The sequence below is a fragment of the Monodelphis domestica genome, chromosome 2 (assembly GCF_027887165.1).
Source record: "Monodelphis domestica isolate mMonDom1 chromosome 2, mMonDom1.pri, whole genome shotgun sequence".
In the NCBI taxonomy this organism is placed as follows: domain Eukaryota; kingdom Metazoa; phylum Chordata; class Mammalia; order Didelphimorphia; family Didelphidae; genus Monodelphis; species Monodelphis domestica.
The window spans coordinates 138,707,143-138,730,782 of record NC_077228.1 but is presented as its reverse complement, the minus strand read 5'-3'; the positions used below and the strand labels follow the sequence as shown (position 1 = coordinate 138,730,782).

The 23,640-nt window shown below is 34.5% G+C and overlaps 1 protein-coding gene across 20 annotated transcripts in view; it reads left to right on the top strand.

The window, feature by feature from the left end:
• CDC42BPA (CDC42 binding protein kinase alpha) overlaps nucleotides 1–23,640 on the top strand; it is a 414,118-nt gene that overhangs the window by 276,679 nt on the left and 113,799 nt on the right. For all 20 annotated transcript variants that reach the window (XM_001368345.5, XM_056816035.1, XM_056816037.1 and 17 more), the window contains 5 exons: nucleotides 710–832; nucleotides 14,763–14,896; nucleotides 17,739–17,981; nucleotides 18,240–18,350; nucleotides 19,660–19,907. In XM_001368345.5, coding sequence (XP_001368382.1) covers nucleotides 710–832; nucleotides 14,763–14,896; nucleotides 17,739–17,981; nucleotides 18,240–18,350; nucleotides 19,660–19,907 — 859 coding nt within the window. The remainder of the gene's footprint in view (nucleotides 1–709; nucleotides 833–14,762; nucleotides 14,897–17,738; nucleotides 17,982–18,239; nucleotides 18,351–19,659; nucleotides 19,908–23,640) is intronic.

The window sequence follows — 23,640 nt, the reverse complement described above, 5'->3', positions numbered from 1 at the left end:
CCCACACACTTGGACACCCATGCCACAGCTTCACCAGCATGGGGATAGGAGAAAGTATTAGCAGTTAGGGATATCTAGAAAGAGGTAGACTTGAGCTCAACTTTGATTGAACTAGCTATTCTAAAGTGAGAGGTATGCAGCCAATGTAATCTAGCCTTGGAATACAACCTCTACAAAGGAACAGGTATGAGGAATAGTATGAGAGCCAGTTGGGCTGGACCATGAAGTACAGGAAGGGGGACTGTCTATCTGTCACTCTGCTGGTCTGTTTTCCTACCAGCTTGGGGCCAAATTAAAGAAATAATCAAAAGAGATATGTGTGGGACCCTATTCAAAGAGAGCATGGCTAGTGTGAGCTTTCTCAAATGGTAGTTTGGGGGGAAATTCATTGATTTGAGAAAGAGCCTTTAGAAGTGAGGAAGATGCCCATGTGAGAAGTTCACTAGGGCAAAAGTAGAGAAATAGTCCCCTGTGTTGTGAAATAGATCAAGTTATGGACAGGATAGCTTCCTAATACTTTAGGCATATGTTCTTGAAATAGCAAGAATGAAAACATTTGTGAATACAGTACTATAGTTATAATACTTATATGACTAGACTTTGTCATTAACTCTGCAAAAATTTTTTTCCACTTATTTTGTTAATGTAGTTTTTAAATAAATTCATGTGAGTTACTGTCATCTTATTTTTTTCTTCTTCATTTGTAAAGAGTCAACACAGACAGTCCAGGCTCTGCAGTATTCAACTGTAGATGGCCCATTAACTGCAAACAAAGATTTAGAAATAAAAAACTTAAAGGAAGAAATTGAGAAGTTGAGGAAACAAGTAACAGGTAAATATTCATAATTTATTATTAATGCTTTTTTGCCAACAGAAATAGTTCTCCAATGTGTTTATAAATTAAGAAAAATGGTATGTCATTATACAATTACAATTTACTTTCTAATTTAGGTCATATGTTGTGAAACTGTATAATAATTTATTTATCATCTAGTTGAAGAGCTGGAAAAAAAAGTATCTGACTCTGGTCTTTCAAAAACTTTATTTTAAAGAAAAAAACAGAGTTTCCCTAGCCTGCAATTGACTAACCCTTGCTAAACCTTGAATCTTCTCATATTCAAAGGTCCCCTTCCTTGGCACAGAATTGGTTCTTATATAGGCCAATCCCCCATGCCCAGGAGTAGGGGGGAGGAACTCCTGGGGCATGCTGGGGGATGCAATTCCCCAGGACACAATATTTTAAATAAATTAAAAATGATCCCCAATGGATCATTTTAAACATAACAGACTAAAGATACATACATTCTTGCAAGGGGGAAATACAGTAGCTTGGGGATAATGAAACAAAAAGGGAAATTAACAAAACCAATCAGGGGGAAGTTCCCTTTGGCATGACAAAGTACATATAAGATGAATGCATTTTAACAAAACAAACTAATTTTAAGCCTCTCCTGACCCCCAGAGTTCAATCTTGCATATCTGGTTTGCTCAGAATCTTCTGGTAGAGTGTGCAGTCTCTGCAGGCATCTCCAGGGCATCTTCCACAAGGAGTTCACTTTGTGGATTCCAGGAGGCAGAAAATTTCTTAGCCTTAAAATTACTTTAACTTTTCATATAAAATAAAAACACATTCCCCCTTGAGGAGGATATAAAGAACCATAGAAATCACACAGGGATACATGGCTTATGTATAAGGCATATGAATCACTACCAAATAAAATTATAAAAAAAAATCACAAAAATCCAAATAACTACTGGCTGAAATCCAAAATATCCAAATTTTACATATAAAAATCCAATGTAAGGAAAAATAAAATCACAATAGATCCTTGAATCATGGTCCAACTAAAGTAATCCATGTCAGACATCATGCATTTACCATTCAGCAGCCAGGACCACAGTCAACTTCCACAGCATTAAAGATGGAAAAGGGTCTAGGTTTTTATTCCTTGGTCTGATCTTTCATCATTTCTCAAGGAGAGGTAGGATATAAAGGTTTCTTACCCAAGAATTTAAATCCATTTCCTTTTTAACTCGGCTGTGATCCACAGTGTGAGTGCAAATTATTTTTCTTAAAGTAAAGTAACAGGTTCATAAAACAATAGGCAGAGAGCAGCTTTGTAGCTCAGTGGGTTGAGATTGATGGGAGGTCCTAGGTTCAAATCAGGCCTCAGACACTTCCCAGCTGTGTGACCCTGGGCAAGTCACTTGACCCCCATTGCCTAGCCCTTACCACTCTTCTGCCTTGGAACCACTACTGGATTCCAAGGTGGAAGGTAAGGGTTTAAAAAAAAAACAATAGGTAATGGTAAGACATGTTCAAAGAAACTACCAAATTCTCAAAATTCACAATACAAGCACATTTAATGACAATAGCAAACAAACCCACTATCATATAATATTCACTTGAGTTGCTTTGTGACATTTAAAAACCTTTGAAGCTAATGGATACTTGTCACAAGTTTAACAGATGTAGCCAATATTTCAACCTTAGCAAAGATATTTTTAACAAAGTCTATTACAGCTATCATTCCAAAATGTGGCAAAGGAGCAAACCTCTGTACTGCTGATGAAAACCTTTTTGGGTCTAAAATGTCACTAAGAATCTAGATCATTCTGGTGGAATGGTAGAGTAAGTTGAAGATATAGAAATCATCCAGAAGCCATTAGGCTTCTTAGGAAATGCTCCCTCTCTGGAGCCATCCAGAGGTACCATGCCCCCTAGGAAAAATCTCTCCACTTCCCAGATGAAACTGTAACAGCCATAAAAAGCATGACTTTATGTGTCTCATCCATTACATTTTTATAAATGAAGAGGTGGGAAATACAATAGTGCACCTATACTTAACTTCAACTACAAATGGACCCTTATCTCTTGTAACAAACAATGTAAAGGTAGAGATGCTACTAGACACCTGAAAATCACTTCTGAAGACCCCTTAAAATCATTTTAAATATTTAACTCCTTAAATTCTCCAAAGGTTGTGTATAGTTTGATGGAGTACATCCATTATTATCTACGTGACAGTTAACAAAGGCAAAAACGCTCAATAGGCTGTTGTTAAGGCAACCTGTGACCTCAGTGGATCTGGTGACAAATCCAGCATGCATAAGAACTTATGGTTTTACCATTAAAAAATATTGTGCAAGTTGTTTATGAACTTTTACAATGGCATGTTCTTCAGTATAGTCATAGGGGAATGGTACAAATAAAGATAATATAACAGCACATATACCTAATGACTATAACACAGTAGCTGAAAATGGCTCAGTATAACAGAAGATCTCAGATTATATTAATATGTAAACTTAACAAACAAAATTAAATTTTAAAACAATCAGCAAACAACAGGCACTGAATTCAAAAGTCATTTTTGCAATTCCAGTAGCCGTGTTGGACAGACTTCTTTGCTATTTTTGGAAGGCAATAAATTGAAAATCAATTATCCATTCAGATTCCTTTCATCACACTTCTGGAGTTCCCCATACCCTAACTGGGCATAGTGTGGACAAACCATATACTGGATATATTGCAGAAACTGGGGAGGCAAAAAAGATAAGGGGTATAGGGAGATGGTTCTCTGGTCTGAATCAGAAGATTACACAAGGTATCAACTGCAAGATATCCTAACAATACAAGAACCCCCAGGAACAAAAGCAAGAAAAAGTGCTCTAAAGCTATAAGCTTAATGAGGTCAGTAAGGTTCTATTTTAACTAAAACTGAACCAAAAAAAAAAAGCAAAAAGAAAACAGGTACAGGTACAAACAACCCCCAGGCAGGAGTCCAGGAATGGGGTTGAGCAGGAAACTGGAGGATTCATGGGGGTATGGGAGAGTTTGAAAAATTCACATGGGTGGGGGAAGAAAAAGGGGTCTCTATGTTAGAGAGTAGGAGAAAGGATGTATATCATACCTGCTTCTGAAGAATTCTCAACAGAAGGTCTGGTGGCAGGTAAACAGTGGCTGCCAGATGGCAAAAGAGCTCTGTGATGGCTCTCAGCAGGGGTCCCGGGAGGAGCTGGCAGAGAAAAGAAAAACTCCTCTCCACAGGGATCTGGAGGGAAGGCAGAGGTGGAAGAAGAGGAGAAGAGAGAAGAAGGAAAAATAGGAAGGAGAACAAATGAGGGGGAGAAGGGAAAAGCAGGACATGGAGTGGAAGCCAGAGTAGTGACTTCCCCGCCTTGTGTGTGTGTGGGCAAGGGCAGAGAGTCCGGAAAGTTCTGGGGTCACTTATGGTCGCCAGTTGGAGAGCTGAAAAAAAAAAAGCTATCTGACTCTTTCAAAAACTTTATTTTAAAGAAAAAATCAAAGTTTCCCTAGCTTACAATTGACTAACATCCCTCCTCCCCACTTTGAATCTTCTCAGATTAAAAGGTCCCCTTTTTGGCCCAGGATTGGTCCTTACATGGACGAATCTCATGCCCAGAAGTAGGTGTTGTGGCCCCTCCCTAACATGGGATTGGTCCAATTCAAGACCAATCCCATGCCAGGAAGTATGGGGTATGGTCCCTTCTCCAACATGGGATTGGCCCATTCAAAGTCTAGCGTGTTCATTTTATATATAGGAATTAAGACTCAAAACAGAAGAAAAGGTTTCTCACAGCAGGTCCATAAATCAGAACTCAGGTCTCTTGATTACTATTAGAGTTTACTTTCTACCCTACTATAATTTGTCTTTTCATTATGAAGCCTTTCAGGCATACAGATAAGTTTTTTTTTTATAATATTTTATTTGATCATTTCCAAGCATTATTCATTAAAGACAAAGATCATTTTCTTTTCCTCCCCCAACCCCCCATAGCCGACGCGTGATTCCACTGGGTGTCACATGTGTTCTTGATTCAAACCCAATTTTATGTTGTCAATATTTGCATTAGAGTTTTGTTTAGAATCTCTCCTCTGTCATGTCCCCTCAACCGCTGTAGTCAGGCAGTTGCTTTTCCTCAGTGTTTCCACTCCCATAGTTTATCCTTTGCTTATGAATAATGTTTTTTCTCCTAGATCCCTGCAGATAGTTCCGGGACATTACACCACCACCAATGGAGAAGTCCATTACATTCGATTATACCACAGTGTATTAGTCTCTGTGTACAATGTTCTCCTGGTTCTGCTCCTCTCGCTCTGCATCACTTCCGGGAGGTTGTTCCATGGTCCATGGAACTCCTCCACTTTATTATTCCTTTGAGCACAATAGTATTCCATCACCAACATATACCACAATTTGCTCAGCCATTCCCCAATTGATGGGCATCCCCTCGTTTTCCAGTTTTTGGCCACCACAAAGAGCGCAGCTATGAATATTTTTGTACAAGTCTTTTTGTCCATTATCTCTTTGGGGTACAGACCCAGCAGTGCTATGGCTGGATCAAAGGGTAGATATTCTTTTGTTCACAGTTCAAAACTCCACCAGCAATGAATTAATGTCCCTACTTTTCCACATCCCCTCCAGCATTATTTACTTTCCTTTGCTATCATGCTGGCCAGTTTGCTTGGTGTGAGGTGATACCTCAGAGTTGTTTTGATTTGCATCTCTCTGATTATAAGAGATGTAGAACATTTCTTCATGTGCTTATTAATAGTTTTGACTTCTTTATCTGAGAACTGCCTATCCATGTCCCTTGCCCATTTATCAATTGGAGAATGGCTTGATTTTTTGTACAATCGATTTAGCTCTTTATAAATTTGAGTAATTAAACCTTTGTCAGAGGTTTCTATGAAGATTTTTTCCCCAATTTGTTGTTTCCCTTCTGATTTTAGTTACATTGGTTTTGTTTGTACAAAAGCTTTTTAATTTGATGTAGTCCAAATTATTTATTTTACATTTTGTGATTCTTTCTATGTCTTGCTTGGTTTTAAAGCCTTTCCCCTCCCAAAGGTCTGACAAGTATACTATTCTGTGTTTACCCAATTTACTTATGGTTTCCTTCTTTATGTTCAAGTCATTCACCCATTTTGAATTTATCTTGGTGTAGGGTGTGAGGTGTTGATCTATTCCTAATCTCTCCCATACTGTCTTCCAATTTTCCCAGCAGTTTTTATCGAATAGTGGATTTTTGTCCCAAAAGCTGGGATCTTTGGGTTTATCATATACTGTCTTGCTGAGGTCGCTTTCCCCCAGTCTATTCCACTGATCTTCCTTTCTGTTTCTTAGCCAGTACCAAATTGTTTTGATGACTGCTGCTTTGTAATATAGTTTAAGGTCTGGGACTGCAAGGCCCCCATCATATGTGGTTTTTTTTTTCATTATTTCCCTGGATATCCTTGATATTTTGTTATTCCAAATGAATTTTGTTATGGTTTTTTCTAAATCAATAAAGAAAATTTTTGGGAGTTACATGGCTATGGCACTAAATAGATAAATAAGTTTGGGTAGGATGGTCATTTTTATTATATTGGCTCATCGTACCCATGAGCAGTTAATGTTTTTCCAATTGTTCAAGTCTAGTTTTAGTTGTGTGGCGAGTGTTTTGTAGTTGTGTTCATATAGTTCCTGTGTTAGTCTTGGGAGGTAGATTCCTAGGTATTTTATTTTGTCTAAGGTGATTTTGAATGGGATTACTCTTTCTAGTTTTTGCTGCTGAGCTGTATTGGAGATATATAGAAAAGCTGATGACTTATGTGGGTTTATTTTGTAACCTGCAACTAACTTTGCTAAAGTTGTTGATTATTCAATTAGCTTTTTGGTTGAATCTCTAGGATTCTTTAAGTAGACCATCATGTCATCTGCAAAGAGTGATAACTTGCTCTCCTCCTTTCCTATTTTGATGCCTTCAATTTCTTTTTCTTCTCTAATTGCTACTGCTAGTGTTTCTAGTACAATGTCAAATAGTAGAGGTGATAATGGGCATCCTTGTTTCACTCCTGATCTTATTGGGAATGCATCTAGTTTATCCCCATTGCAGATGATATTAGCTGATGGTTTTAGATATATACTGTTTATTATTTTTAGGAACGACCCTTCTATTCCTATGCTTTCTAGTGTTTTTAATAGGAATGGGTGTTGTATTTTATCAAAGGCTTTTTCTGCATCTATTGAGATAATCATGTGATTCTTGTTGGTTTGCTTGTTGATGTGGTCAATTATGTGGATAGTTTTCCTAATATTGAACCAGCCCTGCATCCCTGGTATAAATCCTACTTGATCATGTTGGATGACCCTTCTAATCACTTGCTGGAGTCTTTTTGCTAGTATCCTATTTAAGATTTTTGCATCTATATTCATTAGGGAGATTGGTCTATAGTTTTCTTTCTCTGTTTTTGACCTGCCTGGTTTTGGAATCAGTACCATGTTTGTGTCGTAAAAGGAGTTTGGTAGAACTCCCTCTTTGCTTATTATGTCAAATAGTTTGTATAGTATTGGGATTAACTGTTCTCTGAATGTAATTCACTGGTGAATCCATCAGGCCCTGGGGATTTTTTCTTAGGAAATTCTTTGATGACTTGTTGGATTTCATTTTCTGATATGGGATTATTTAAGAATTCTATTTCCTCTTCTGTTAGTCTAGGCAGTTTGTATTTTTGTATATATTCATCGATATCACCTAAATTGGTGTATTTATTGCCATATAATTGGGCAAAGTAATTTCTAATGATTACCTTAATTTCCTCTTCATCGGAGGTGCTGTCCCCCTTTTCATCTTTGATGCTGTTAATCTGCCTTTCTTCCTTCCTTTTTTTAATTAGACCAGTACTTTTTCTATTTTGTCAGTTTTTTCAAAGTACCAGCTTCTTGTGTTATTTATTAAATCAATAGTTCTATCACTTTAGATTTTATTAATTTCTCCCTTAATTTTTAGGATTTCTAGTTTGGTTTTCTGCTGGGGGTTTTTAATTTGATCGCTTTCGAGTTTTTTTATTTGCATTTCCAATTGATTGATTTCTGCTCTCCCTAGTTTGTTGATATATGCACTCAGGGATATGAATTTACCTCTGATTACCGCTTTGGCTGCATCCCAAAAGGTTTGAAAGGATGTCTTGCCATTGTCATTTTCCTCGATAATATTATTAATTGTTACTATGATTTCTTCTCTAACTAAACGATTTTGGAGTATCATATTGTTTAATTTCCAATTAGTTTTTGATTTGGTGTTCCATGTACCTTTACTGATCATTATTTTTATTGCCTTGTGATCTGAGAAGGCTGCATTTATTATTTCTGCTTTTCTGCATTTGTGTGCTATGTTTCTGTGACCTAATGTATGGTCAATCTTTGTGAATGTGCCATGTGGTGCTGAGAAGAAGGTATATTCCTTTTTATCCCTATTTATTTTTCTCCATATGTTTATTAATTCTAATTTTTCTAAGATTTCATTCATTTCATAGAAGATGTAATATGGTACAGTGAACAAGAAGTCCAGAATTCAAGTCCCACCTCTTGTCTCACATACTAGTAATTTTGTTTCCAGGAAACTTCTAAGACTATCAATAGTAGAAAAGGGGTATTCCTAGAGAGATTTTGTTCAACCAGTAAAATCACAGCTGTAGTTACTATAACCAGAGAAAGAAATTTCTTTCTACAAATATGCGTCAGCTTTTTATCTGAACCTTGAAGGTCCTACATCACTTTCCAAAGTGTTTTTTATCTACAGCATATGTATGTATGCATGTTTAAAGGTATCATTTTCCAAAAGACATTTTTCTCTATAATGAACTGTTAGATCACGTAAACACATGATCCCGCTCCATTTTGTGAGACTACTGACTTTTTCCATCTTGTTTTTTTTTTGGTCTTTAGTATGGAAATAATGCTTAAGTTTTTGTGCTTAGAGTCATGGTTAGCATTCTTTTAAATGAGATGATGAAGCACTACAAAATACTACATAGACAGATCAGTTACTAATGTTATTGTCTTAATTACTAGATTCAATAATTGTTTTTTTAGTCTTCTTCCTTCTTGACCTTACTATTGCTTTTGATCCTTTTAACCATCCCCTCCACCTAAGTTTTCTGAACATTGCTATCTCCTGTTTTTCCTCTTATGTATTTGACCATTCCATCTAAATCTTTTTTCTTGGATTATTGTTCATGCCATACTACTTAATCGTGGATGCCTCTAAAGACCCTATCCTGTAACCTCTTCTTTTAATAATATTTCATTGAATATAGTGGTCATTTCTGAATTTATTCCTATCCTTACTTCACCCCAATGAACCTTCCTTTGCAACAGATAAAAAAATAACACCAATAAGCATAGTTACTGTGACTGATTGAATGCATATTCAGTGTGCAGTATTCCATATCCATAGCCCCTGCCCACTCCACCACCAAACCAGGAATGAACATTTACTTGTCTCTTCTCTGGGATCAAAAATGACAGTTTTAAGCATTTTTTAAAAATTTCACACAAGGACTCACCACATCTCCTTTTTATTAACAAAACTAGGTTGTGAATTAAAAAGCTGATCTTTGTAGTTCTGTTTTCCAACCAAGGCAGGATTGAGACCACCTTCTTTCACATTTTTGTGCATATTATGTGCACCCAGACACCTGTTATTAGAAATAAAGTCCCCAGGTTATAAGAGTATGGTAGAGAGGTACTGGCTAAGAGACAGAAAGGAGGATCAGTGGAATAGACTGGGGGCAAGCAACCTCAGCAAGACAGTATATGACAAACCCAAAGATCCCAGCTTTTGGGACAAAAATCCACTATTTCATAAAAACTGCTGGGAAAATTGGAGGACAGTGTGGGAAAGATTAGGCTTAGATCAACACCTCACACCCTACACCAAGATAAATTCAAAATGGGTGAATGACTTGAACATAAAGAAGGAAACTATAAGAAAATTAAGCAAACACAGAATAGTATACATATCAGACCTTTCGGAAGGGAAATACTTCAAAACCAAGCAAGAATTAGAAAGAGTTACAAAATGCAAAATAAATAATCTGGATTACATCAAATTAAAAAGTTTTTGTACAAACAAAACCAATGTAACCAAAATCAGAAGGGTAGCAACAAATTGGGAAACAATCTTCATAAAAACCTCTGACAAAGGTTTAATTACTCAAATTTATAAAGAGCTAAATCGATTGTACAAAAAATCAAGCCATTCTCCAATTGACAAATGGGCAAGGGACATGAACAGGCAGCTCTCAGCCAAAGAAATCAAAACTATTAATAAGCACATGAAAAAATGCTCTACATCTCTTATAATCAGAGAGATGCAAATCAAAACAACTCTGAGGTATCACCTCACACCTAGCAGATTGGCTAACATGACAGCAAAGGAAAGTAATGAATGCTGGAGGGGATGTGGCAAAGTGGGGACATTAATTCATTGCTGGTGGAGTTGTGAATTGATCCAACCATTCTGGAGGGCAATTTGGAACTATGCCCAAAGGGCGACAAAAGAATGTCTACCCTTTGATCCAGCCATAGCACTGCTGGGTCTGTACCCCAAAGAGATAATGGACAAAAAGACTTGTACAAAAATATTCATAGCTGCACTCTTTGTGGTGGCCAAAAATTGGAAAACGAGGGGATGCCCATCAATTGGGGAATGGCTGAACAAATTGTGGTATATGTTGGTGATGGAATACTATTGTGCTAAAAGGAATAATAAAGTGGAGGAATTCCATGGAGACTGGAACAACCTCCAGGAAGTGATGCAGAGCGAGAGGAGCAGAACCAGGAAAACATTATACACAGAGACTGATACATTGTGGTACAATCGAAGGTGATAGACTTCTCCATTAGTATCAATGCAATTTCCCTGAACAATCTGCAGGGATCTAAAAAAAATACTACCCACAAGCATAGGATAAACTGTGGGAGTAAAAACACCGATGAAAAGCAACTGCTTGACTACAGAGTTGGAGGAGATAAGACTGAGGAGAGACTCTAAATGAACACTATAATGCAAATTCCAACAACAGGGAAATGGGTTCGAGTCAAGAACACATGTGATAACCAGTGGAATCATGTGTCGGCTATGGGAGAGGGAAAGGCGGGGGGGTGGGAGGGGGAGGGAGGAAAAAAAATGATCTTTGTTTCCAGTGAATAATGTATGAAAACGACCAAATAAAATAATGTTTTAAAAAAAAAAGAGTATGGTAGAGAAGTCACTTCATCTATATCATGAGGGAAGCCTAGGGAAGCTGGGAGACAGAAATAAGAACTTATTCCTTGTTAGCCTAGAGCTTCTTCCCAACCCATGCACAATTTCTTTTCCAGAGTTTAAGGGCCCTCCTACTCAAATTCTTTCTTTCTTCAGGCAGAACTACACAATTCTCTCATGCCCACTGGGAGCCAAAGTAACTCCCAAGTATGTCAGTTCTGGTCCCAAACCAAAGAGGCAGAGAATATATTAAATTCCAGGAGGCTCTTGTATCAATTTGTCCCTTGTTTTTGGATTCTAGGCTAGTGTACTTGGTAATTTCAGGAATAGATGAGGTTGCTGTGGATCAGCTGCCACATGTTCAGCAGCTTGGTTGGTTGGAGGTTGTGCATCAATAGCATGGGTCAGAAGAAACAGAGAACCTTGTTCATACCTCCTCTCTAGCACATACCTAGAAAGATGTCATTGATGGGCTAGTTTTAGGACCTTTAAGGCTTTTTAGATGTGGTATACCTTGAGGAAATCCTTTTCCTTTGATCTTGCATTGTAAATGGGCTTGACTCAGCCTAGTTGAAGACATTGTCCACAAAGTTATCTTCCTTGAAATGCCAGTGGGCCAAACTATAGTGTGTTAGGATTAAAATTCTCTGGAGAATGTATATTAATTTATAATTATTTATTAGATAGTGAAAATGGGTTGGAGAGAGAAAAGGAACAAAATCATGTGGCCAGCCACCTAACTAATCTGATTGCTTTTTCTGGATCTCCCTGGTTGGACTGACTTGACTTTAGTCCAGGTCAGAGGCCAGTCTTCTAGACATTAGGAGTTATTGTAATTCTCATTTCTTTTATTAGTTTTTGGAGAATACTTTCATTTTTTAATAGTTTGCAATCTTTTTTTAAATTAGGTCATATTCTTGACCATTTTTCATCGGAGAATGTTCTTGATCCTGATGACATAAATATCATGGTCTTATATTTTGTATATCAGATATTTCTCAGAGAGATTTCATACAAAGAGTTCATTCATGCAAAAGCTTTTAATTTTGTCCAAGTTGTCTAGTTTATGTTTTTATGATCACCCCTGATCTTTTATTAAGAATTCTCCCTTCATAAAGATCTGCATGAATTCCTATAGAGCAAAATAAGAAGAACCAGTGGAACATTGTACACAGTAACAGTAACAGTATGATGATCAGTTGTAAAAATGTGGTTACTCTCAGCAATGCAATGATCTGGGACAATTCTGAAGGACTTATGCCAAGGAATGCTATCCACTTTCATAGAAAGAACTATTGGGAACTGGATACAGATCAAAGCATACTGTCACATCAGTTTATTTACAGTTTTATTTTGGGGTTTTGGTTTTGTGTAAGTGTGTTCTTACAACTATTACCAAAGTGGAAGTGTGTTTTACATGATAATACATGAATGACCCAGGTCAAATTGCTTACCATCTCAGATTCGGAGAGAGAGGGTGGAAGATGGTTTGGGTCTTAAAATTTGGGGAAAGATATATTGAAAGTTATTATTATATGTAATTGGGAAAATAAAACATTTTTGAATTAAAAAATAATTCTCCCACTGACCATAGTTACAAAAAGTATACCCTTCTACTACCTTCTTCCATTTTAAAAAAATGTTGTTACTTTTAATATTTAGACTACATGTATCTGATTGGACCATGCTGTGGCATATGATCTAAAATGCTGTTCTAAATCTATTTTTTTCAAATCACCTTCCAGTTTTCCCAGCAGTTATTAAGTCAAATGGGGAGATCCTCACAAAGTATATTAATATTCTTGGGTTATCAAAAACTGAGCTACTGTGCCTAGTTGTTTCTAGTTTTTGCTTACATTGTCTCTAAAATGACTTATTTGCTCATCATTCCTACTTTTTAAAAATTGCTTCCTATGAGATTCTAGTCCTTTTGCTCTTCTAAATGAATTTATGATTTTTCTAAAAGTAATTCCTTCATAGTTTGATGGATAATATCCTAAATCTGAATATTAATTCTGTTAACATTATCATTTGAAATTTCTTTTCTCTCTCCATACTTCTTAATGATATCATAAGTTCTCATGTATCCAGTTATCATATCTGTTCTGATGACTTCAAGAAATCTGTATATTTTATATAAATATCTCTTTTGACTTCCATTCTTGTATCACTAATTACTTGGTAGATGTTCTTCTTCATCTTTTCCTTCCTCTTCTTTCCCTTCTCTCTTTCTCCTCTCTTCATTGCCCCCTTTCCTTTTTTCCCCTCCCTCCTTTCTCTGTTCCACACACTCTAAAATATAATTTGTTGCTAAATCTTGTCTATTATTCCTTTATTTCTCTTGAATCTGCCCCCTTCTCTCCCTGTTCTTAGCTACAGCTCAAGTCCGGTCTTTATCACTTTTTAACTAGATTATTTCAGTGACCTCCTTTTTAATCTCCTTGATTCTCCTCATTTTCCTTCTAATTCATCCATTGTACAGTTGCCAAAATCAACTTCCTAAAGCATAGGTCTGACTATCTAGCATTTCTCTACTCAAGAATCTTGAAAAACTTTCTTTAGTCTCAAGGATAAAAATACAGACTCTACCTTGGCATTTAAAAAGCTCTTTAAAATTTGCTTGCAAGTACCTTTCTAGACTCCACATAATTCATTTTCATATTATGGTATTGCATTCAAACTGATCTATTTTTCAAATTCAGCATTCTTCTCTAGTGCTAAAATATATTCTCTCTTCATTTCTACTCTTAGAATTCATAGACTTTTTTTCAAGACTTAATTTCAGTGCCACATTCTATGGGAAATATTTCTTCAATTTGCTATATATGAATGTTCTATCCTTCTCTTTAGTACTTTTCTTGTTTTCCAAGCTACCTTTCCTGGAACTGCCTCCTGTGGGCTGCTTACCCTGAACTATTTCTCTATAAGGCCCATCTTCCATTAATGAATTTTTCCAGAATTCTCCATTTTGTGGAAAGGCCAAGGTTAGACTGCCTTCATTCTCATCCTGACTTTGTTCCTGACTTTCTGGACTTCAAAACTATGTTCTCATTCCAGGTGCCTATCCCTCCCACTTCTGTCCCCTTTTTAGCTTTTTGTGTTAAAATATAAGCTATTTGAAGACAGGACTGCCTTTTTTGCTTTGTCTTTATCACTAGTATTTAGCTTTGTGCCTAGAACATTGTAAGTACTTAATGAATATTTATTTCCTTCCTTCCCTATAATTATTTATTATTTATATGTTCTATCCTCTAGTAGAATGTATGTTCCTTAATGTTTGTTTTTAAGAATCTCTAAGTATTGAGTTCTTTATAATATGCTAAATCCTACTATTTAATGACTTCTTACCAATGATTTGGAATTGGAAAGAATCTTAGGATGTCTTCTGGGCCTACTTTTATAAATAAGAGAACTGAGTCACGGAGAAATATTGGAACATGTACAAAGATTTCAACCTATGTCCTCTTAATCCAAATTCAGTGCTTTTCCTATTTAAGTAATATTTTTATTTGTTCTTTAAGTATTTATAGATGCCATGTTGCTTAGCTGTGAAATAATAAGCTTTTTGTAATGTAGTTTAATATGGCATCCTTGTACCTGACTTCAGCATTCTCTTAAAATAAAGACATTGTAATATCTTATTTTAATCTTTGTGAATAATTTCATTGTACTGTTTATAAGAGAAACAATATCTTTCATTTTAGATTCTGATCATCTAGAACAACAATTGGAAGAAGCTAGTTCAATGAGACGAGAACTAGATGATGCTTCTAGACAAATCAAGGCTTCTGAGAAACAAATAAAATTGCTAAAACAAGAAAGAGAAGACCTCAATAAGGTAAAAACCAAGATTTATTTTTTAATCTTTTTCAGTTCTCCATATTTTTCAGATAGCATATTTAAACTATTTTATATCTTATCACAGTCCTGCTTTATTGATTCCTCATTGTTTACCAAAAAAAATCCAAACCTCTAATAGGAGGCATAGTATAAACCCCAAAAGCCTTCTGTCTAGCATTATCTCAAACTACTCTTTTATATACTCTATGCTTGGCCAAGCTGGTCACATGTCTGCTTTTGCTCTTTTTCTTCATATCCTAGAAATCCTTTCCACCATTTCTAGCATGTTGATTTTTATCTTTGTAACTTCTTCATTGTCTAGAAAACTAGATTGCATGCTCTAAGCACTTAGTAAAGTGTGTTAAATTAGAAAAAATCAAAAGAAATAAAGGTAAAATTTTTTTACAGTTTGCTGACCTAGAAGTACTTTTAAAAGTGTCATAATTTAATGTCCTTTTATTTGCTGACTTGTAAAAAAGCAGTGAAAATCTAGAATTTCATATATTATATCCTCATACTCTCCCCAAAATCATATAGGTAAATTTGGAAATGAGTTTCTAAAATAACTTATTAAAACCATTTATTATTTAAGATTATGTTGAAACAAAGATAAAAAGTGTCATTTTTACTTTGTTAAATTTCTAAGTATCTTTTAAAATTAGTCATTTAAATGGCAAAGCAAAAGAATTTTGAAATATAGCAAAAATATTTGGAAAAAGTTTGTTCAGAAGATTTAATTTATTTTAAAATCTTTGTTGGAAATTTGACAGTTTGTATATGAAATAGTTCAACTAAGTTGACCTAAATTCTTTTTCTATACTTTATGTAACACTTCAGCATTAGTGTAAAGAGTTAGTACCTGAGAGAAGTAACATTGAGATTCTTTGAAAGCCTTAGCATCATAATCAGCACTACACCATGCTATATGCTTTTTCTAATTAATATGCCTTCCATGGCATAGTTTGCTCTCCTGCTTCTTACTTTAAAATTTATATTTTTGACTGTCCTCCATTTGGAGGACTTCTCCCAGAACTCTATAATCACCATGTTAGAATATAATTCTAGCTGGGAACTAACTTCTGGAATATAAAAACTGTTTTGAAGATGCGTTGTCTTTGATGCTCAAGGTAGAAACAGCTTAAACTAAAACTTGAAAATAGCCTTTGAATGATTGTTATGCTGAGATATTAAGAAGTTCTTTAAGGTTTAGCTTAACGGTTTTTTAAAAAAATAATTCTTTCTGCCTCTTTTGCTAGTATTCATAGAGATTATATATCTAAAAACTTGATATATATAGATTGATTTATTAGATGACAGGTATAAAAATATACACTATTATATATATAACTCTTTTATGTGTAAAAATATATAAAAATACATGTAAATATATATGTGAAAATATGTAAAAATGTAAACAAACACATAATGTTCTCAGGCAAAATTTTTTTTAAGACTTGGAATTTTTATAAAAATTTATAAAAAAAAAGAAACAGATATTTGTTATCAAAAAAAGGACAGCTAGGTGGCTCACTATATAGAGACCTAGAGAAATACTAGGTTCAAACCTGGTCTCAGAGTCTTCTTAGCTGTGTGACCCTGAGCATGTCACTTAACCCCCATTGCCTAGCCCATACCACTCTTCTGCTTTAGAACCAATACATAGTATTGATTCTAAGATTGAAGATAAAGTTTTTTAAAAAGAGAGAGATAACACTGTCAGCCTAGTTCTGCATTAATTCATCGTATTTTCTCTATTAGTAAATATTTTCAAGCAATGTTTTATATCATTTTAGATCCACTGCAGGTGATCTTGTAGTAGTTTTTATATAGTAACAATGTTGATTTCAAGGTCAAAGTTGTTATTTTTTTACTTTGCAAAGTAGTTTTTACATTCAAAGTGATTTTGTAGTATAAGAACAATAATTATTAGCTAACGATTGCATAGCACTTTAAGGTTGGCAGAGTTGTTTACAAAGGTTTGTAGAGCTCTTTAGAATATCTCACTTTATCCTTTTAAAAAAATCCAGGAACTAGGTTCTATTATTATCATCCGCATTTTATACATGAGAAAAATGAGGCAATCAGAAGTTAAGTGGCTTGAGCATCATAGCTAGGAAGTTTCTGAAACCTCCAGTTTTCTTAACTCCAGGCCAACTACTCCATCCATTCTACCATCTAGCCGATGCTAGTGGAAGGTATTCATTATGTATAGTTTAGGATATGTGTTATAGAGAATCTTATACATGTACTGAGCCAAATTTAATTAGTATAAAATGTATTTATTATAGTATTATAGCTTTCCCTCCAAGTTTTCCAATTTTTTGCATTAGTATTTAGATATTAGCAGTTCTCATGTTAACCTTGTGAAGAAAGGTGATATCTTATAAAGAAATGTGAGCCACAGAGTTGTGACTTTACAAATATTCTAGTTAGTAGCTTTTCATGTAGTTCTTAATTAGTTCAAGTTATGAAGGCATATTAGGTAGCCATGAAGTTTATTGCCATTACTCCTCCTTCTCTATTTATCTATTGGTTCTTCTCTGACTAGGTGACTTTTTATATTCCTTTAATCTCTTTCAAAGTACAGCATAAAAACATACTTCCAAAAGTTTAAGTAATTTATTCTTTATTACATAGCATATTTACCTCAAGAACTAAGACTGTAAGATAATCTAGTTAAAATCTCTTCTTAGTTTCATTGAATAATTCATTTTTTTCTTTTTTTGTCCTTTGATTTGCAAAAGTAGCTCCTCCTAACTCCAGTGATAGCCACATGAAAGGCCATGTTTGGTCTTTAATCTTCAGAATTGATAAATTGTATTCTTTTTACATAACTGTAGGAATTAGTTGAGTCTAGTGAGCGATTAAAATCCCAAACCAAAGAACTGAAAGATGCACACAGCCAGCGGAAACTGGCCATGCAAGAGTTCTCAGAAATGAATGAGCGGCTGACAGACTTGCACTCCCAGAAACAGAAACTTGCTCGCCAAGTACGAGATAAAGAAGAGGAGATGGAACTGGTAATGCAAAAGGTTGAAAGCTTAAGGCAAGAACTGCGCAAAACAGAACGAGCCAAAAAAGAGGTTAGTAGTCAAACAAATTCTATAGTGGCCATGAACAAAAGGAAGCACCTTTTTAAAAGATAATTTGAAGTTATACATATCTATTTTGTCTTTTTTTCATATATGAAAAACTATTACTCTTCCAATTCTGCTGTAGTTAGTAAAGATTTGGGTATTCAAGTTTCCTTTCTATTAAATATTATATGCATGTGAAGGAATATATTATTTTTATTTCAGAATTATAAAAATGAAAACTTCGTTTTGGTTTTCTCTTTTAAGCTGGAAGTCCATGTAGAATCTGTAACTGCAGAAGCATCTAAGGACAGGAAACTACGTGAACGGAGTGAACAGTATTCTAAACAGCTGGAGAATGAATTGGAGGGATTAAAGGTCAGAATGCTCTGCTTTTTGAAGTTAATTCTTTTTTCCCTTTTAGACCCAGCCATGTGCTAGTTTCTTAACACCTTAGATGTGGAAGGAGAAACAAATTGCTTTTAGCTATTCGTTATAAAAACATAAGAAAAGTTTAAAGGTTCTGGTTGGAGATCTGTAGTGAGAAACAGAAAGAGAAAATATTTGATTATGCATCCAAGAGCATATCTATAAACATGATATAGCATGATAGCTCCTAGTTACATGGCAGAATTATGTATCTTTAGTTGCATTTTATATCAATAAAGTTGTTTTTGCTTAGTTTCCATTATTTTGTGTTAATTTTTAATAAAAATACACACATATGCAGATTTATCAAGATAAATCTATATAATTTATTTTTTATTAAAGAATACAAATTATAATAATTATAGTGATTCCATTGTTGAGATTGTTATATAGATTGATTAGGATGTTCAGGTGATTAAGAACCTCACTAAATTGGTTTGTAGGCCACCTTCTGTATAACTGCCTCTCAAGTTAATTAATAATTTATACACAGGTAGTAATATTAAATGGCACTTCTCTGTTAAGGAAGTTACCTTGTGCCATAATGAAAAATCCTCCGAATAAAAAAGATCCGAGAATAGGAAGCATAAACTAGGAAGCAGGAGGATCTGACATTGACAGATGAAAATGGAACTTGAAATGGGGTTTCTCAGTCCTTCAAGACCAACTTAAAGTGCTTTACCGTGACCTTGAACTGCCAACAAAGAGAAAAAAATCAAAGCTTCAGAGATTAATGTGAATGTTCTTTGGTCTCTAACAGCATGGAAAGTTTAAGACCAAAAGATATGATTAGTGTCCCTTATTGACTCAGATACCTAGATTTTCTTCCTGTTCAGTTGAATTAGTTGCCTTCTGTGTATACTTTGTTTAACCTTGGAAAAGGTATAAAATATAAAGAATATATGATCCTTATACTTATCAATATGGGGATAAAACATACATAATTATTTCAAATATATACATTCCTTTTAGAAAATTATTTTATTCATTTTGAATGATGATTCCGCCACCTAACACAAAACCTTTTATAGAGATTATTTTTCTCAATATTTTTGTATTGTGCTTTTGTTATGACAGTAACTAGATTGTTCTATTTGCTTCTAAACTTCTTACATTAGTGATGTATTTTTAACTGAAATAATTTCTAAAAACTGTATATAGTGTTTATTTAGGCATACATATGCTTCTCTGTATTGCAGAACTAAGTTGGTACAATTTCAGTGTTCTGTTGAGTAAGAGATCTTTGTTATTTTTATAGCAAAAACAGATTGGTCGCTCACCAGGAATAAGTAGCATAGAACACCAGCAAGAGATAACCAAATTAAAGGCTGACTTGGAAAAGAAAAGTATCTTTTATGAAGAGGAATTATCCAAAAGGAATGTAATACACACAAATGAAATTAAAAATCTAAAGAAAGAACTGCGTGATGCAGAAGGCCAACAGCTTGCCCTTAAGAAGGAGATAATGATTTTAAAAGACAAATTAGAAAAGACCAGGAGAGAGAGGTAAGGGCATCACTTTGTCAGAGAGAGTTATCAAAATTTATGTTTTTTGAAAGTATTTTAAACATACTGTCCTTAAAGGAATTATATGTATAATTATCATTTAGTGCTTTTGTTCCAGTGTAATGGGAGAATCTGTAAAAACAAATTTTATATACCAAAATTACTAGCCAAAAAGGAAATATTAATCTTACAGCTAGGGAAAAAATTGCATACTTAGACAGGTTTGTAGAATTGCTGTTTTTCCAGGTTGGAAGAGAACTCGAGAGTCCATAAAATTCCAGTCTGTATAAGAGTTCTTTCTACAATCATACTCATTGTGTGCTGATCTAGCCTTTAGTAAAGATGTCTAGCAAGGGGTGGTGGGTTGGAAAGAGTCCCTCAGTTTCTTGAAGCTGCCTATGCCTTTGGTTGGCTCTAGTTTTTAAGAAAATTTTCTGTATCTCAACCTAAATTTTCTTTCTTACAACTTCTGTGCATCACTCTTAGATCTGCTTTCTGGAGTCAGGAAGGATGTATCTAATACAGCTTCCAAATTAAAAACTTGCAGATACTTTAACACTGCTATCATGTTCCAGTTAAATTTTCTCCAAGATAAACATTTTCAGTTCTTTTAGATGAAATGATACATAGGGAGATAAAGAGCATCTTGATGTTCTTTGTTTAGTTCAACTTACCAATACCAGATGAAGTATTTTTATTGACTTCTAACTTGATAATAGAATACTATTTCCATATATCATGCTCAACAATAGAATATTGGAAGGAACACTGAAAAGCCAGAATATATATACATTAGACTATGTATGACCATGGGCAACTTCTTTAGGGCTTAGTTTCTTCATTTGAAAATTGAGAGGATTGAATTAAAAGTTATACAAAGTATTTCTTAGTAAATTGTTGAAGATCAAAGACCTTCCCCATATTGGTAATACTCCTCTAGATATGCTTCAGCATATCAGTGTCTTCAGTATATCAGTATCTAAAATTAAACACTCAGAACTGATTATTATCAGTATGATTTGATCAGGGCAGAGAATGTTACATCCCTAGTTCTGAACATTATGATTCTCTTACAACATAAGATCATATTAACTTTTTTTTTGGCTTCTATTATCACCTTCTTGGTATAATGTATGAACTAAGACTGACTCAGGTCAATTCTCTGATAATTTAACATTTTAATGAAATGACACTGATACATCAACAGGTAACAGAAGTAGGTTTACTTAGCTATAACATGGATACTAGTAGCTATTGATCTCATAACACAGTCAAATGAAATCTTTATATCTTTCTCAAATAAACTTATTTAAGACTCTACCTCTCTCCCAGTCTTATACTTGTGTTTGATTTTTTCCACCAAATTTATCCTTATTAAATTTTACTTTAAAAGCTAGCTAGAATCCAATATTATACTTTATATACATCTTTTTGTTATCCTCCCAATTTTTGTTTAGCTGCAAATTTTATACACATGCTATCTATTCCTATATCTTAGTCATTTATAACAATATTAAATGTTGCTGTTTTCAGTCATATTTTACTCTTTATGACCCCCATTTGGGTTTTTCTTGGCAGAGATCCTAGAGTGGTTTGCCATTTCCTTCTCTTGTTCATTTTACAGATGAAGAAACTGAAGTAAATAGGATTAAGTGACTTGCCCAGGGTCACACAGTATCTGAGATCAGATTTGAACTCAGATCTTTCTGATTCCAGGTCCAGTACTCTATCCAGTGGGTCACCTACCTGCCAAAAAAAGCCTTAAATAGCATAAAACTTAGAACATATCCCTGGGACATTCCACTAGAACTTTCATGTGTAATTAGGTATGTAACCATTAGTGAGGAGTCTTGGTACTGATCATTCAGAAAGTCTTAAGGCCTACCGACTACTTTTAACTAGCCTACCTAACTCAGACTTCTCTATTTCTGAGTCCTTTGAGTAGCACTAGAGTCTTTGTATCCTCCTTTTTTTTTAAAATAAAATCTAGGTAAATTATGTCTACATCATTCCAGTGCAGTCTATAAAACAAGAGAGAAGTCTGGCATGGGTCTATTCTTGATAAAATTATATATGATTTATTTTCTAGTCATTTGCTATCACTTTAAGAATACATTCTAGAATTTTGCAAGGCAGTGAGCAGTTAAATTCAGTAGCCTACAGCATGAGATGACTCTCATTCCCTTTTTGAAAAACGGGGACATTCGCCCTTCAAGTTATTTTGCAGCTTTTCCATTTGCATTGTTCTTTCAAAGATCATTGACTGGCTCAGTAATCATTGAACGTATTTGACCTGGTCCTGGTTACTTGAATTCATCAAGGACAGCAAAATTCCTTCTTCCTATCTCTCTGTTTATTTTGGCTAATAATTCACTGTTAACTAGTTTTGTACTATCCTTTCTAATTCATAGACTAATAATAATAGTAATAATAGACAATAAATGAAATAATTGTCTTCTCTGTTATCATCATCTGATATATATACAGATTGCTACAATTATTCTCCTTTGATTCTCTTTTTTTTTTTTTGCTATCCTTAGCATTCTTTGTTTCAGCTCATTCTGAGGATTTTTGATATTTTAAGCTGAGATCCAGAAACCTAAATGCTGTTCACTTCCCAAATCTTCCTTACTTTTGATCAGTAACGTTAATAAAACACCACCTACCAACTTAAGGCTTTCAAATAATTAGTGGATACTCCTTTGTCTATCAGACTATGAAATCTTGATGGAAAAAAAAAAGGAAACTTTATTTTGCCCAAACTTCTTAAGCCAAATGGATACTATATTTCTATTTTCCCAAAATTTATTTCTCTTATTAAATGATTGGGGTGGGGGATTGCTAAGTTAGTTATTAAAGATTAACTAGGCCTTATACTTTCTTTCAAGATACAAATAGTTGTTTAAAGTTGCATACAACTATGCCATCATTTGTATAGGGCTAATAGCTATCATCATCAAACTGCTTTAGACACTTAAGGCTTTTCATCTGCACTGACAATGCAATGTGTCATAATTTTTTTTCATTTCATCCATTACAAAATCCATTTTTGAGAGGAAACTCTTGATGATGTTTTTCAGCAAAGAGCATTAAATTTAAATATTTAAGGCAGAAATATTCTCCTGATCTGAAATAAAAACTGTATTGGAAAATATTTGCCAACCATTTTATAAGGTATCAATCATGTTTACAGGGACTCCACTTGCTACTGAAAATAACCATAGTCATTATATCCAAAATTTAGACCACAAAGTATTTTTAAAGAATGTATAAAGTAGATTTTCACATTTAAATGTAAGAAGAAAAATTAAACCATGTTTCTTATACTAATGAATTTGTCTTACAAAAAACATTGAATCTTTTAGTGATCCAAATAGAGTTTCAGTCCAAAAAAATTATCCTTGGCACATAAATGTATGAAAAGAAATTGTTGTTGTTAACTGAGCTACCAACTAAGATAGCTAAATGGTGTAGTAGAGAGTGATAAATGTGGAGTCGGAAAAATCCGAGTCCACTTCCAATCCCAGACACTTCCTTAACTGTGTGATCTCGGGCAAGTCACTCAAATGCCAACTGCCTCCATTTCCACATATGTGAAATGGAGGCGGCACCTACCTCGTCTACTGACCTCCTCAGCTCCCTATAAGCCCCAACTAAAATCCTATATTCTACTTGAGGCATTTCCTAACCCCTTTTAATTCTAGTGCCTTTTCTGTTCATCTAGTACATAACT